This window comes from Acomys minous (genome assembly GCF_964271855.1).
Source record: "Acomys minous genome assembly, chromosome: 4".
Lineage (NCBI taxonomy): Eukaryota > Metazoa > Chordata > Mammalia > Rodentia > Muridae > Acomys > Acomys minous.
In genome coordinates, this window is record NC_140486.1 from 36,850,837 (window position 1) to 36,867,210 (window position 16,374).

The window sequence follows — 16,374 nt, forward strand, 5'->3', positions numbered from 1 at the left end:
TTGGGAGAATCTATAGGAACCCTTTGGCTGACAACTCAAAATGGAAGCTGTTCCTGGGGCAATGGAAGCTTTACGTGGTAGCATGATGTCTAATTAGCACATTGTTTTGCCCATTACATAGTGACTCATTTAAATCCGTTCATATATGTGCATCTTTTCGAAAACTTCTACAAGTTTCCATATTACTTTTCAAGAGGCCTTAATGTTATCCCCTAGCCAAAAGCTATTTGCAATCACTACCTGCTGAAAGAGGAGAAATCAGTTTTTCCGGATGGAGTGACACTGGGTATATGAACCACATATACCAGGGCAGGCCACATGCTCAGTAGTTAACCAACATAAAGCAGAAGCAATGTATTTTGTTACTGTTATGGTTTGATTCTTTTTGTCTTGTTTTGCTTTTTATTTGGATTGTTTTTTGATGAGAGAAACACAAAGTTCAGTGGGTAGGATCTGTGAGGACTTGGGGAAAGGCATATGAACAAAATCTATTGTATGAAAAACTTAAAAAAAAAAAAAAGTAACCTCTTCAAACAAGGAAACAACAAAAATCCCAAACACCTGCCACCATTCTTTAAAATGCTATGTTAAGCCGGTGTGGTGGTGCACACCTGTAATCCCATCATGGGGGCAGACAGAGGAAGACAGATCTCTGAGTTTGAGGCCAGCTTGGTCTACCAAGTGAGTCCAGGACGACCAAAGATACACAGAGAAAGCCTGTCTCACAAAAAACCCAAAATCCAAACCAGCCCTATTTGGAAGGGTCTTTGCTCTGATGCTGATAGTTAAAGGTGGGACTACTGTGGCAATAATGTCTTAAGACAGGAACGTGTATGACACATAGGTTAATTCTTCCTTTCACAAAACATTTATATGAAGCATGAATTGCATTTGTCAGAACCTTACCCTCAATAGGATTTGCAAATTTTCAGTCCATTCTCTGACATCTTGCTGCTGCTTTACCAATTAGTTCATGTAATAACCCAAATCCATTGCCATTTCAACAATGTTCAGAGTATCTACACTAAGAGTAGATTCTGTCTCAAGAAGTCACTGCTCATCTTTATGAAGTAGCACACTACCCACTTTATTTTTGGGGGACAGTATCCCTCTGTAGATCAGGATGGTCTTGAATTTGTGACAATTCTTTTTCCTTTGTTCTCCCATGTGCTTGGATTACAGGAATGAGTGTCACAATGGCCAGCTTTTAGGTTCCAATTCTAACTTTAGTTCTTTTGCTATTTCACCAAATATACAGCCACCTCATCTACTCAAACCCTGAACCACTCAAAACAGGTTACCATAGGACTTTTAGTCAATTCTTCCCAAACTCCATTTCAAATTCATCCTATGAGTCACGGATATTTTTCATGGAGTCTAGAAGAGTCAAATCCTCTCCTGACTTTTAGTTGACTTTGCTCAGTTCCACCAGAAAACTCACCACTGACGGCATGCATCCAAAGTATTAGAAAATGTATCTCTTACAACTTACAGTCAAAAAGCACTCCTTGACTTTCCTATTATAGTTCTAATTCCAGCTTACAATTCCATCAGAATTTCAAGGTAGCAAAGGACACTGCCGTTTGAGTCTTCTTCTGACTAGCACATTGCAACATTGGGCCTAAAATATTCAGTAAACTATGTTGTAAACAGATAGGAAGTGTGTGTGTGTGTGTGTGTGTGTGTGTGTGTGTGTGTGTGTGTGTGTGTGTGTGTATGCATAGAAGTTGGTATAGTACTTCCATCCTTTTCAGCCTGGCATTCATTGGCTTTTTTTTTTTCCTTCAACAGTTCCAGATTGCATCTTTCTCCACGATAAAGTTGTTTATCTTTATAGTCAGTCAGTCAGTCAGTCTTTAAGCACCTTCACAGGACCTTTCTGAAAACTTGCTGCAGTTTCTGTGACAGCACCGTCACCTTTAACTTCCATAATATAGAGAGATGGGTGCTTTCCTTCAGTTTCATAAACCAATTTCTGCTACCTTCAAACCCTTTTTCTTTAACTTCCTCTCCTCTCTGAGCCTTGATAAATCAAGTAGTCATGGTCTTTATCTGGATTACATTTTGGGTTAAGGGAATGTTATATCTATTTTGATGTTCTAACCAGATCACTAAGTCTTGTCCCATATCAGTAATAAAGCTGTTTGGCAAGTGGCCTCATTTTTGGCTTAGTTCTTCTCTCTCCAACCCCTTGGAAAAGCAAAACAAAATGTGTATTTGTGCGTGTGCACACATGCATATATGCAGAAGTCAGAAGACAACTTGAGGAAACTGGCTCTTTTTCCTTTGTGGATTCTAGGAAACAAATTCAGGTAAGTTATCTGTTTTAGTTACTTAGTTCTTCCTTGATTTGACATACTTTCTTCACTTTTTGATTTAAAGAGTGAAGCAAAAGACTCTTCCATTCACTTTAAAACTTAAGGGGCCACTGTATGGTCATTAATTGGCCTAATTTCAATATTGCATCTCAGAGGATAGGAAGGTCTAGTGTAAGAGAAAGACTGGGGAACAAATGGGGAGTGGTCAAAATACATTTGTAGATTAAGTTTATAGTGTTCTATGTCTATAAGTTGGGGTGTCCCAAACAATCATGTTATCAAAATGATACAGTGACAATTATAGTTTGAAATTATAGTAAGAATTACTAAAGTGTGACAACTATGAAGTAACCATAGACCATTGGAAAAATGGTGTTGACAGTCATGGCTGATCACAGTTGCCATAAACTTTAAATTTGTAAAAACATCTAAAATGATCTTCAAAGCACAATAAAGAGATGTATGTTCACCCATAAATTTTTATCTTGTAAGATTCCATTAATAATTACTAATACCATTTTATATTTTATTAACTACTAATATGCCGCTCTGGGAAGTGGTTATTCAATTTGATCTTTCTCTAAAAACTTAAAAGCTATACCATATACAGGCACACAAACATACCTCTCCACAAATATTTCTTATAGTGCACTTGTGTTTTTGACTGCCTGTGGTCATCTGTCATAAAATATTTAAATTTATTGTTTAGTAACATTATGTCTATTTAGGTTTCAAAGCCTGTTGATACTATCATTTCCACTTTAAAACTATGTAAAGCATTTCCTGAAATATATTTATATTGTTTTAGTTAATGAAATCCATTTGAACATTTTTTTGCTGTTAAAAAAACCCCCCTCATCTTTAACAAAAGAAGGGTAGATAAAGGTTAAAATCTCAATTAGTTTATAGCCAATGCCTTTAAAGTTCTGGGAAGTACAACAGCAAATGTTCCTCTATCTTATCTAAAAGCAAAGGAAAAGAAGTGATGAATGTTTCATGATGGTAAGAGAAATCCTGTATTCTAGAACATGAAACATGCCATGTTATAAATCTCTGTAACAAAGCCACTCTAAGAAACATTAACATTTAAATGTATTTTGATGTATCCATTTAATCTGTGTGAAAAATGAAAATTTAAGTGTACTGTCCTGTATACACATTTCAATTATTTAATGATTACCTAGTAAGTAAAATGGATTATAGAAAAGAATGAGATGTTTGAGGGCATTAAATTCTCTCTACAATCGTCACATATACAGAAATTCTGAATTTAAAAGTCACATACTTAAAATTAACTAAACTGGCAGAAATACTTTTTAAAACAAAAGCATGCAAAAAAAATCACGGCATGATTGTTTATTTAAAATATGACTCTGGATGTAAATACATACGGGCTTACATAATATGTGATTATTCATATAAACCCTCAATTAAAATGCTCAATAGTTCATCCCCAAAGTCTTTTGTTTTTAATAAACATGATAGTAAATTTTCTTTCTTATGGAAAGTGTTTAAAGCCTTTGAATCTTGATTTGTGAAGAGATTATTAAAAAATAACTTAGCTACATCAAAGAATATCATTTGCAATGTTGTCACAGATATTCCCATGGCAAAATACTATATACTGTTATTGCACAATTTATAGGTACAGTTTACTATGTGCATATAAACTTTCTATAATGACAGTGTCTTCACTGTAACTTGCTCACTATTTTTAAAATTATGAAATACAATTTACAAAACCTTTAACAACACACTTTTATAATAAATGTATCCTGAGGATATTACAAAATTCATTTACCAGCCCTTCATTTCTTTACTTTGACTCTTTAATTCCTTGCAGTTTTCGATATTTTATTACATAAAAATGGTCATATATAGTCCTAACTAAAAATAAAATTGAGCTAAATAGTATATAACTGTCCCTTAAATACTTATTCCTATCTACTGCAAGTCCCATTGGCTAAAAATCAAGTATTCATCAAGTTTTTTATAGTTCTGAATCAGAAAAGATATAACATGAAGCAGACAGAAATAGGGATAGCATATTTAAGTTAGAAGTATTGTAAATTTTAAATATTTTGGTCAAATTTTATAATAAAATAATATATTTTTGCAAAAATAATACAATATAAGGTTTATTTCCTATCAATAGTAGATCTGCAGGGCACTGTACATTTGTAAATACTATCTATTTAACTTGACTGTTTTCACATTTGTTTCTAAAAACACTGCTATAACATTTTCAGAACTTTGAGACTAAATGCATCTTAAAAGGATTAAAATTCAAAAAAATTAAGTAAATGTCTGATAATCACAACTGGTGACAAATTCATAAATGTTAATGCCTTATGTGCCACACAACATCTTTATTGCCTACTGAGACTTATTTGATTCAGTATCTTTAAGATAACAATCTGGGTACTCTTCTTAAAAGTGACTTTAACATTAATATAATAAATTTTAAAACTTTAAATAAAAAAAAACAGCTGCAAGAAAAGTTTTATACTTGTGACAGTAGCTGTTATGGCACAAAACACATGAAAAGACATGTAGTTTCTGTTTATGTACATACAAATATCAAGTAAGATATATAAGATTATAATATACACATATGCACACATATATACATACACATAAATATATTTACAAACACACATGTAGGAAAGAAGAAAACTCCTTAACTCTTTCATCATTGAAGTCTCAATAGCAGTTTTAACAGAGGTGTCTTATCATATATATGGCATATGATATATATGATATATATACATATATATACACACATACATATGATTTAGAGAGGTCTGTGTGATTAAAAAGAAGTGAGAGCATGGTCAATTAAGTGGTGAGCATTATCTCGGCACCTGTTTTAAAGGGTTTTACTGTCTGTGTAATTCATGCAGTGCTGTCTGCAGAGGGTTTGTAACAATGAAAAACAAAGTTCCTTTAACATGATGGCATATTTACTAAAATATACTATAAATAAGTGTGATTACAGACTCTAACATTCTATGTTAGGCAATAGTATCTAACTCTGAACGGCTTGTTAACTGTTAAGGCATCAGTGCATCAAGGGCAAAGCTCCATAAAATAAATACAAAAACAAGGAAGCATTAATTTATCCATGGTACAGGTGGTTACTGTGCACTGCATCTGCTGGCCACTTCTACAAAACAGGTAATAAATTATACACCCTTTTGGGAAATGTTACAGCATGAATTTCACATCATTTTTTAACACCTCATTTAAAGGGCTAAATTGATCCGGCAGTATCCTCATTTTCATTGTTCCATCAGCTCCACAAGAGAAAATGTGATTTGCTGGTCCTGTCTCAATTTGCATGACTCCAGTTCCAATATTTCTAAAAATAGACTGTCGAGCATGTTCATTGATAAAAGTATGGAGAAGACTAAAGGTAGAGAGACTCCAAATCTGAAAGATATGAAGAGCAAAGTCAAAACAGACTGGTGATTGACTTAAGAATCTAGAAGAAACCGTAAACCCCTTCCTGTGCACATAGGACATTTCTAAACAAGGATGGAGCGCATCTGTGGATCCTGTGATCACAGCCACCTGATTCTCTATAGGCTGTAGCCACTTATCAACTGCTTTTTAATCACAACTCAGAGTCCATCCAGTGAGAGTACAAATTATATTATTAACAATGCATTGAGAATGAGACAAACTAGGTACTTTCTAAAAGTTTCTATTGTAATACCTTATCAAAAAGATGTCTATTTTAAATCATATCCCTCTCATGAAAGACCTGTGTGGAAAGGCCTTCAGGACATGTTTTCTTGTTTGGAGAGATCAATTTACTTTCTAATTTTTGAGATCACTTAGGAGAAACATCTTTACTTCTCAGTCAAAAAGAAAGAAATGAAAAACGAATAAAAGAAAAAATATCAATTCACACTATTTTATATTAATATTAAATTATGACTTCTAAACATATTATACCTTTTACATTTTATTTTTATTTTATGTGTATAGGTGACCTGCTACACATATGTAGGTGAATCATATGCATGCTTTATGCCTGAGGAGGGCAGAAGTTACAAATATTTGAGAGCTGCATGTGGGTACTAAGAATCAAACTGGATCCTCTGTAAGAGCAGCTAGTGCTTTTAACTAACACTGAGCAATCTCTCCACCCCCCAGACTATATATTTTCAAATATTTTAAAGTCTAAAATTTAGAACCAGTGTAAAATCTCAAAATACCTGATCTAAATAAAAATTCTAAAATGAAGTCAGTTTGAGGCAGAGAAAAAAGAAGATAATTAGCTCACAGAGCTGAGTTACAGCAAGATCACTATGTCTGCTGGGACCAACATGGCCAACCCAGAAGGCAGCTAATCTGCTTTGCTACACAATGAGATTTCCAGATTAACATGTGCAAAATGGCCTGCTCCCATCACGTGTCTGATATCACAACATCAAAAAAAACCTCATTAAGTACAGAAAAAGGGGAGAAAACCCACACCCATTTCTGGATTTCCCTGTGTCCCTCACCTCGTAAACAATCCTCCCTTTTATTAACATTTGCTCATAAACCGAATTATCCAAAATCCTTACTATGTGACACTATTTTCCACCTTTGATTTTTCAAGCCAGGGTTTCTCTGTGTAGCCATGGCTGTCGTGCACTCAATTTGTAGATGAAGCTGTCCTTGAACTCACAGAGATCCACCTGTTTCTGCCTCCCTGAGTACTGGGATTATATGTATGTATGTGCTCCTCGGTGTGACACTATTTCTTGAGTGTATACTGATACTGTGTTTACAAAAATCTCCTCCTAGATCTGTGCTTTATCTTGTCTCTAAATCTTTCTCTGAGTGTGCTAAGAATTGAAACCATAATAGCCTTTATTAGCAGCAACAAGGTGACATTAAATTGTGGCTTCAAATCAAAGAAAAATAATTCTCTTGGGATATAATCAGTCAATCTAGAAACTTAATTAAGTAAACATATAACTAAGAACAGAGTCAGGACTAATTATAGTATCTGGAATATATTTAGAGCCATAGGAAATTTAGTTCTTAAGCATTAATTAAGCATACTTAAAAACCAAAATTTCAAGTTAAAAGTAATTTCATTCAACAAAGGATTCATTAAATAGTTATTAGCATCATTGGCTAAACAGAACTAATACAACTATTATTTAGAGTATGCTCGTACCATAAATATAAATAAAGGCTTAAGTTCACACATTTTTTTCATACTATAGATACTACAGCATCAACTGTGCTTACCTTTATATTGCCTTCCGCAGACCCTGTAACAAAGTACTCTTCAGTTGGATCAATAGCAATGGCTTTAACAGGAGAATCATGGCTCTGAAAAAGCTGTCTCTGTTGCCGCTGTCGAAGGTCAAATACACATGTGAAACCTTTTCTGCCACCGGATATTAGTAGTTGATGTTTGGGAGCATATGCTAAAACGGTGGCTCCACTATCATGGCAGGGAAAAGCTGAAGGTTTAAAAAAAAAAAGACAGGCGTCTATAAGGTGGTCGAGTTAGAATATACAGTACACTGGCTTTCCTGCCAAAGCCAATTTAAAAACCAAATACAGTAAGAAACAATTTGAGATTCCAAGAATGAGACAATGAAAAATGACCATGGAGAGATGAAAACAGGGGTAACATAGGGTCGTTCCAGCAAAATGCATGGTTTTGTGGTCAGAACATAAAGAGAATTCAAGTTGAACTGGACTCAGTAACAGCAAATGGCTGAGTAGTATCTGTTATCTAAGCATAATAATTCACAAATAACATCTATAAATACTAGAAATAAAGCTGCTAAGAACATCCCTATGTAAGCTTTTTTGTAGCTTTCATATATATGAAACAGTACATACAAGTAGACCACGCTAGGTCCATGTTTGACTTTATTAAAACTCAGTTTCTCAAAGTGGTGGTAGCACGTGACGCTTCGGTCAGCAGCTCTAGTTTTTGCACACCCTCACCAACACTTTGCATCTGAGTCTTTAATTTTGGTCGTGTTGGTGTAAAGGATCTCTTGCGGCACACTCAGCGTGCATCTTCCTGATTACCTCATCCTGACCATCTTTTTACATGCTTACTTGCCATTTGAGTAGTGAGAAGGGGACTATTTAAAATTCCTTGGATACACCATCACTTCCTTCATACAACTGTTTAACGTTACATGTAAGACTTTGTCACCAAACCCAAGACACCTAGATGTTCCTCCAATTTTCTTCTAGAAGTTTATACTTTACATGTAGCTCGACAGCCCATTTTGAGTTGAATTCTGTGAAAAGTGAAGTGTGTGTTGAAGTATTTCTGGTTGTTGTTTTATGTCATTATTCAATTATTTTAGCACTATATTGAAAACTTTTGTGTATCTGTTAAAGTCTATGATATATGATGGAGCCTATGAAGCTCTCAAGCCACTGTCACAATGTCTGATTTATTGCACCTTTACATTAATTTCTGGTTAGGCAGTATAAGCCCTCTAAATTTTTTTCCTTCAGTATTTTGTTGGTTATTTAGTATTTTCATTTAAAATTTAGAATTAATTTATTGCTACATACAAGCAAATTTGTTTTTATTTAATTAGAATTGTGTTGAATTTATAAAATTGGGAAGAAGTGGCATGTTATATAAAATTAAAATTTGAAGGCTCTATACTTGGGTCTCCTTCTTTATTAATGTAGGTCTTCTTTGACTTTATTTACTTTTACCCTTTCACACACATCCTGTATGTAGTTTGACCAATAAGACCTTTTAAGTTTCCGATTACACATACTCACTGTTGGTGTGGAGGAGAGCCGCTGGTTTTAGTGCTCTGCCCTCAGACCTTGATGTACCGACCCTGTCAGCCCCAGGGACTCTCCTTTAGACTCTTCACACAAGCACAATATGTCTGAATAAAGATGGCTTTACTCTTCCCCCCATTCTATTCTGGATAGCTTTACTTTTTCATATATTATTGCTAGAACATCCAATACAATGTTGTATAGGAGTGGCCAGAGGAGATATAATATGATGTCCTTCATGTTCACAATGATGATCTCTGGCTATTACATTGGACAAAAAAAAAAAAGGACAAATGGGGGCTGGAAAGTGCTTTCTGAGTCCAGATCCCAGCATCTGCATAAAAGGATAGGTATGGAGGTGTAGGCCTGTAAGTCCAATCATAGTGGTGCAGAGTGAGCTATGTCTACTGTAGGGGCTTGCTAGCCAGTCAATGCAGTTGGACTTGGAAGCTCTGGATTCAGCAGCTAAGACATGGGTTAGCACATACACAGGTGCACATATACATATGTACACATACAGAGATACTAATTTTTTTTAAAGACTTGTGTTTTGTATGTATGTATGTATGTATGTATAGCACGTGCGTGCCTGGTGCCCACAAATGCCAGAAGAGGACATCAGACTCTCTGGAATGAAAGTTACCTATGGTTGTGGACCAACATGTGAATCCTGGGAACAGAATGTGTGCCGTGGAAACCACTGAGATATCTTCCCAGTCCCAACATACGGCACCATTAAACACAAATATCTTCAGAAATCATTTTAGCTCATGATTTTTTTTTTTTGAGACAGTCTCCTGTAGTCTAGGTTCTAACTCTGGTTGAAAAGGACTTGAACTTCTGAGCGTTGAGACTTCAGGTGTGTACTAAGATGCTGTGTGGTGCTGAGGCTCACACCTGAGATTGTGTGTGCTAGACAAGCACTCTCCACATGAGCTACATCCCTAGTCCAAGATGTGAGTGTCTTCACTTATACAGTTTACACATGGTCTTGAGACTTACCATGGACTAAGCTATTGGCAGGTGCTACAAGAGTGTCCCACAGACATATGTTTCTGGAAAAAAAAAATAAAAGGATTTCTTTTTAACTAACACAAAAATAGAATTAAAAGTTAGGCTAATGTTAAACACTTGAACTTTGTTCAAAGGAATGTATCTGTTTTGTTTTTAAATATATAAAAATTATATGTGTAATTTTCACATAAAAATTTGCTATCTTACAAAAACTGGGTAACTTGATTAACATGTACTTACAAATAATAACTGAAGGCTCTTTATAGAAATTATTTCATGTATTTACTGATTTCCCAATGTAGGAGCTGACTAACACACGTCATACAAAAATGCTAGTTGTTATAAGAGATATGAGCATACAAACATGCATATGGAATTTCTCTGAACATGGGCTGGAGTGTACAGTCTTGAAAGCTAGTTCCTAGTACAAAGTGAGGCTTGCAGATGAGCTGCATAAGTTCAGCAAGGCCAGTGTGTCTGAGGGCAGACCCGGGGCACCGTGCGTGAGTAGATGGATTAAGAAGACAGAGGTGGTCTTCACACTACAATCTATCCTGATTTTCCTATTCTCTTGTGAAAATGATAATACCTACATAGTAATTACAGCACGGTGAAGCTTAATCAAGTTAAGAAATAATATGGCCATTAAAGAAATAGTATCCTTTTTAACTACAAGTTTTCTGAATATATAGAAAATAATATGAAGAAATGTTCATTTCATGAATAACCAAATCCTTTCCTCTAAAATCTCAACATGGAAACATTAAAAATAAGAGTGGTTTTTGTTTTAAATGACACTAGAAGTTTGCAAACTTTATGCCACTAAAAATGATTTAAGAAACAAATCTTTATGATAAAAATTCCTAACGCATAATTACTGAGCGAAAGAAATATACAACAACAACAAAAAGTTTGGCTATCCAAATAGAACAGTTCATTTCAGCTACATGTCTTACCTATTGTCAGTTGAAAGACCAGCTGTAGCAATCAGAGAGGAGGAACTAACGAAGACAAAATCATTGGCTGTCTTGTTGTGACACTGCCAAGCCTGGAACAATTATAAACAATAAATGTTACTGTTGTTAGTCACATTTCCATGACCAAGTGGATGAATATCTAAAATGTGATCATGCACTTTATGTCTCTTAAAAATAAGTCCTACTTTTTAATCTTCAGAACTTTAAAAAAATTGGCTAGTACAAGAAACTTTCACATTGACCCCCCTCTCCCCTTTTTATAAAAAACACAAACAGAGTTGGACATGGTGGCATACACCTTTAATCCCAGCACTAGGGAGGCAGAGAGGCAGGCGGATTGCTGTGAGTTTGAGACCATCTTGGTCTACAAAAGGGAGTCCAGACATCCACGGCTACACAGAGAAACCCTGTCTCAAAAACAAAACAAACAAACAAACAAACAAAAAAACTCCAAAAAACCAAACCAAACCAAACCAACCCCACAAAAACAAACAAACAAACAAAACAAAACAAAAGCAAAGCAAACAAACAAAAAACCCACAAATAGTTCCTGAACTGCCTTTTTCACTTTTGTTCAACCAACACCTTAAGAAGAAAACAAAGAGGTTAAACTTCAAATATTCCCCTACATCTAGTTGGTGGGAAAAACAACAACAAAACTGTCTTACAAAGACAGAGACCAAGATCTAAGATTATGTTAGATGTAAGTATCTTTGTCAAATTGACATGTATTTTTGAGAAACATTTAAACTTTTAAATAGTTTTTCAAAAATAATAAAAAGTTACTGTCATAGAATTAGAAAGCTCACAGTATTTCTGAATATTCAATCAAACTTATTATCATATATTTCATCAATTAAAGCATTTGTTTTTCCAGAACATAAACTTACACATTTCACACTGTAGTGAAATAAAACTATGGGGAAAGAACTGACTAAATCCTTTTCAAGTTATCCTAAACAATCACCCCCTTGTGTTTATTTAGATCAATACTGAAGTGTAACCTTTAATTTCAGGTGAATACCAGAATCATAATCTACATCTTAATCTTTTTAATATCTACTGTCTATGTTTACTTCTGTAAAGGGCTTCACTGAAGAACAGACTAAATGTAATGATTTTATTCTCTGAAGGCAAAATGTTATCAAGCCTGTACAGTCTTAAGTGGAGATGAAAACAAAAGTGTCAGCAACATTATGGCCTTTTCACTTTTTTCATTTGGTAGAGCTAAGTACATGAAAACAATCTGATATGCTATTGGTCTGCTAATCATTGTAACTAGGTATAAGCATTATTTATAGTTTAGTGAGGTTAGAAAAATTCCAGTTTCTATGGACTCTGACGATATGGTGCTGTAACTTTCTAAAGTTTACTCAGCAGTTTTCACATATTACAATGGGAGCCTGTAGTAGTGACTAAGTAGATAAGGATGTACATATCTTATTTGTTTATCTTAATATTACTTGCATCAAACATAGCCTTCATTTCTAAACATAAGACATTTTCCATATATATAGGATTTTTTACTTACCAAATATGGCTTAGGCATGCTCCCAGTAACTGGACAACATTTCCAGTTTGTTTGGTACAAACTTAAATATCCATCAGCATCAACGATTCCAAACTTAAAAAAAATTTTTAAATGATTAATGTAAATAAAAGCACACATTTATCCTTATCCCAAGGTGACACAATGTTTAACATTTGATGTACTTTTATTACTTCACGTAAGTTTCCATCTAGTTCTGAACTCTGGATCTCACTTTAAGAAAATTTCTAGTGTAGAAAGAAACAGATACTTCATTAGTTAAAGTAATATGCACCATTGTGTACATAGTCCTTTTAACTTTATCAAAAATAAATACTGATTTAACTACTAAGCTACACAATAAAAATAAGTGCTCACAAAAAAGTAAGGGCTTTTCAAAAACATGCAATATGGAAAACACATTAGTGACCAGACCTGGCACAGTACTATACATCCATGACCCAAGCTTTTAGGAGGCGGAGGAAGGAGAGGTACTCTGAGTTCTCAGAAAGCACCGTCTACACAGTGAGAACCATGGTACACACTGAACTTCACTGTGAGATCCATTTAAAAAAATAAAAACAAAGAGACCTCTCAAGCACAAAGCAAAAATGCACAAATAATAGAAAGTAAAGTGAGAGTTAATTACCATACTCAAAGAAATCTTCTGCTAATCTCAAGGCAATTTTAGTTGGGAAGACACTGAATAAAGTATAAGAGCATGTGTACCGACCCCACAAGATACAACAGCTAACTTTCTTTTTAACATTATAAAGACAATACATGCTAGCTAGCCATGGGGCTCAAACCTGTAATCCAAAGTACTTAGGAGGCTAAAGCAGAAAAAAGGAATATCACAAATTTCAGGCCAACGTGAGCCAGAGTGAGACCCTGTTTCAAAACAAATAAAAACAAAATGTGCATGCTTACAAAGTATATAAAACTCATGTCTATTTTGGACCCCTATCTTTTTCTACCTCTAGATCAATCACCTACTATAAAAACCTAGTATTATTTAAGATTTGTTTCTATGACTACTCAAATACTCATATAAAATTTTATAGTAAATTAGATAATATACAGACCCAAATTTCCATTTTAAGTTTATTCTAACTATATCCAGATCAAGACATACACATCTAGCTATTCTTGTGGTGCTGTGTGGTATTACAGTGTATACTTGTCTTATAATTTTAAGCTTTCTTTTCATAGACAGTTTCCAACTTACTCTATTATAAAAGGTACTGCTGCTTTGAACATTCATATAAATACACACCTCTTCATAATTATATAGATTAGATATTTAGAACTGAGAACAGTCTGTGTCTATTAAAATTGAAAAATGAAAGTTGGCAAGATGGATGATCTCATTTTGCTCCCAGGGACCCACACAATGGAAGGAGGGAATCCGACCCCTCTAAGTTGTCCTCAGAACTCCACACACGAGCCATGGACATATGAGCCATGAAGTTAAAAAAATGTAAAAAGTTGAAAGATGAAGGTAAAACCAAATTTTAAGCAAAATATTTTGAACTCACTGGTCATTTATTCTTACATATTAGTAATATTAGTTACTATCAAAATTTAAAATATCTACTAAGTTTTAATTTGTATTTCTTCAATTTTCAGTGATGATTACTGAACAATATAGGTTTTGGTAAACATCATATTGCTTATTTATTTTTCTAGTGCTTTCTGAAAATTCTGGTAGAGCTATTAATAGGTATATTAGTCTATTGCTTTTATATTTGTTATAGATACTTTCTTACTAACGCTTTTTCTAGCTTATTCTGTTTTTTCTACAGTAGAGTTAGATTCGTTCTTCAGTAAAGATAAATATATATATTAATATAGTGTTAAGGAGCTGCCAAATTTGAAATATAGTTTGGCTGGACATCAACTTATTTCTCATTCCTTATCTACCAGAGTTCTATGAGTATACCTCTAGTAGTTGTAATACTCTCCCTTTAATTGGAACTTTTGTGTAAGCTGATGCTAGTTGTCTGAAAGGGAAGGTGAGTAAGTAACCATTCACAACCCCATTTCTTTCACATTTATAGGAGTCTTTAAACTTGAATCAATACCAGAAAGAAAGCAAAGCCAAATAACCAGGACATATGCAAGTATATTTGTCAACACATCTTAGTATTAGGCAGTCCCTTCTTCTTATGAAAATATATTCCTTGCTTTCAAAAAATAATTCATTAATCCTTCAAGTACTGTTCTCCCCCTACTATTCTGCTTTCTCTAAAATATTTCCTGCAATATTTTCCAGGTGATAATTTCTTAATTGGTACTTCCTAAAATACATACACACTTAATTTTTAAACTTATGTTCACTGACATCCATTTTTGATAATTTGAGAATTATGTTTTAATTAGTAAAAACTATTTCTTGTTCTCCTCTTTCATACTAGCCTGTTTTATTAATATATTTCTGATTCTTAGAATTAACTCCTCATGCCATTTATTCGTCTTATTATTTTAATTCTGCTGAAATGTTCAGTTTTTTGAGTGCCCAACACTATCTGCAATTCACAGTCAAACTGAGTTACACACTGAGATGGATTACTATTACACACTAAGGCTGCTTCCTAAATATAGAAGAGAGCATGATTAGGTGCTGTGCTGTTTGGTTCCATCATATGGTTAAAGTGAACACTTATTAACTTGATAAGCAGGAAAAGATAACTGCTTATCAAAATACCTGGTAGGCAATGAATTAAAGTTGTTGTGCTTTAACACAGACTATAAGAAGGACTGTAGCATGTGTTAGTGCTGAAAAATAAGTCAGACTACAGAATCAAACTGCAGAAAGGTTTGAGTATTAGACTGATAAATTTGGTAAAAGGAACCTTGAAGGGTTTCTCAAAAAAAATATTACTTATTTTGTAGCTATTTAATTATGTTGTTCATAATATTACCTTATTGGGAAGATGATATGTCAAAGGAACTATGGATTGACATACACAGATATCAAGCAACGCACACTGTGAACTAAGACAAAAAGCATGGAAAATATTTTCATAGACTACTTAATCAAGCATTCATAATCTGAAAAAAATCAGAAATCCAAAATGGTCTGAAAACTTATCTTTGTGAGTGCCATAATGGAAATTCAGGGGAAGGTAAAGGCGAGATACTATTATACACGATGTGTGTAAATATGAGCCTGAAGACAAAATGCAAGTTAACTTATATTTTAATACCAGTTAAAAGTGCTGCAGAAAAGCAATTTGAAATAAGCAGCAACATGAGAGGTAACAGACAGTAAAGGGATGGTCTAGAGGTGGTTCAACGAACTTCATTTAAAAAATTAAAATAGCCAGGCGGTGGTTGCACACGCCTTTAATCCCAGCAATTGGGAGGCAGAGACAAGCGGATCGCTGTGAGTTTGAGGCCAGCCTGCTCTACAAAAGGAGTCCAGGACAGTCAAGCTGTTATACAGAGAAACCCTGTCTCGAAAAACAAAACAAAGCAAACACACACACACACACACACACACACACACACACACACACACACACACACACACACATATATATATTCCCCCTTCCTGTACACCTCTAGCCCTCCTTGCCCCACTTCAAATTCACAGCATCCTTTTCTTTATTATTGTTACATATATGTGCATAAATATATAAATGGAACTGGCTCAGTCTGTTTAGCATTGCTTGTGTATATATGCTTTCAGGGCTGACCACTTTGTATCGGATAACCAATTATGAGGCTCGTCCCTGGGAGAGATCAATTCTTA

At 34.4% G+C, this 16,374-nt stretch overlaps 1 protein-coding gene across 4 annotated transcripts in view; it reads right to left on the minus strand.

Moving 5' to 3' along the window:
• Nucleotides 1–3,659: 3,659 nt before the first annotated feature.
• DMXL1 (Dmx like 1) overlaps nt 3,660–16,374 on the minus strand; it is a 131,949-nt gene continuing 119,234 nt past the window's right edge. For all 4 annotated transcript variants that reach the window (XM_084779742.1, XM_084779739.1, XM_084779741.1 and 1 more), the window contains 5 exons: nt 12,621–12,713; nt 11,069–11,160; nt 10,101–10,153; nt 7,572–7,789; nt 3,660–5,750 (listed from right to left, as the gene is read on the minus strand). In XM_084779742.1, coding sequence (XP_084635868.1) covers nt 5,526–5,750; nt 7,572–7,789; nt 10,101–10,153; nt 11,069–11,160; nt 12,621–12,713 — 681 coding nt within the window. In that variant the 3' untranslated portion in view covers nt 3,660–5,525. The remainder of the gene's footprint in view (nt 5,751–7,571; nt 7,790–10,100; nt 10,154–11,068; nt 11,161–12,620; nt 12,714–16,374) is intronic.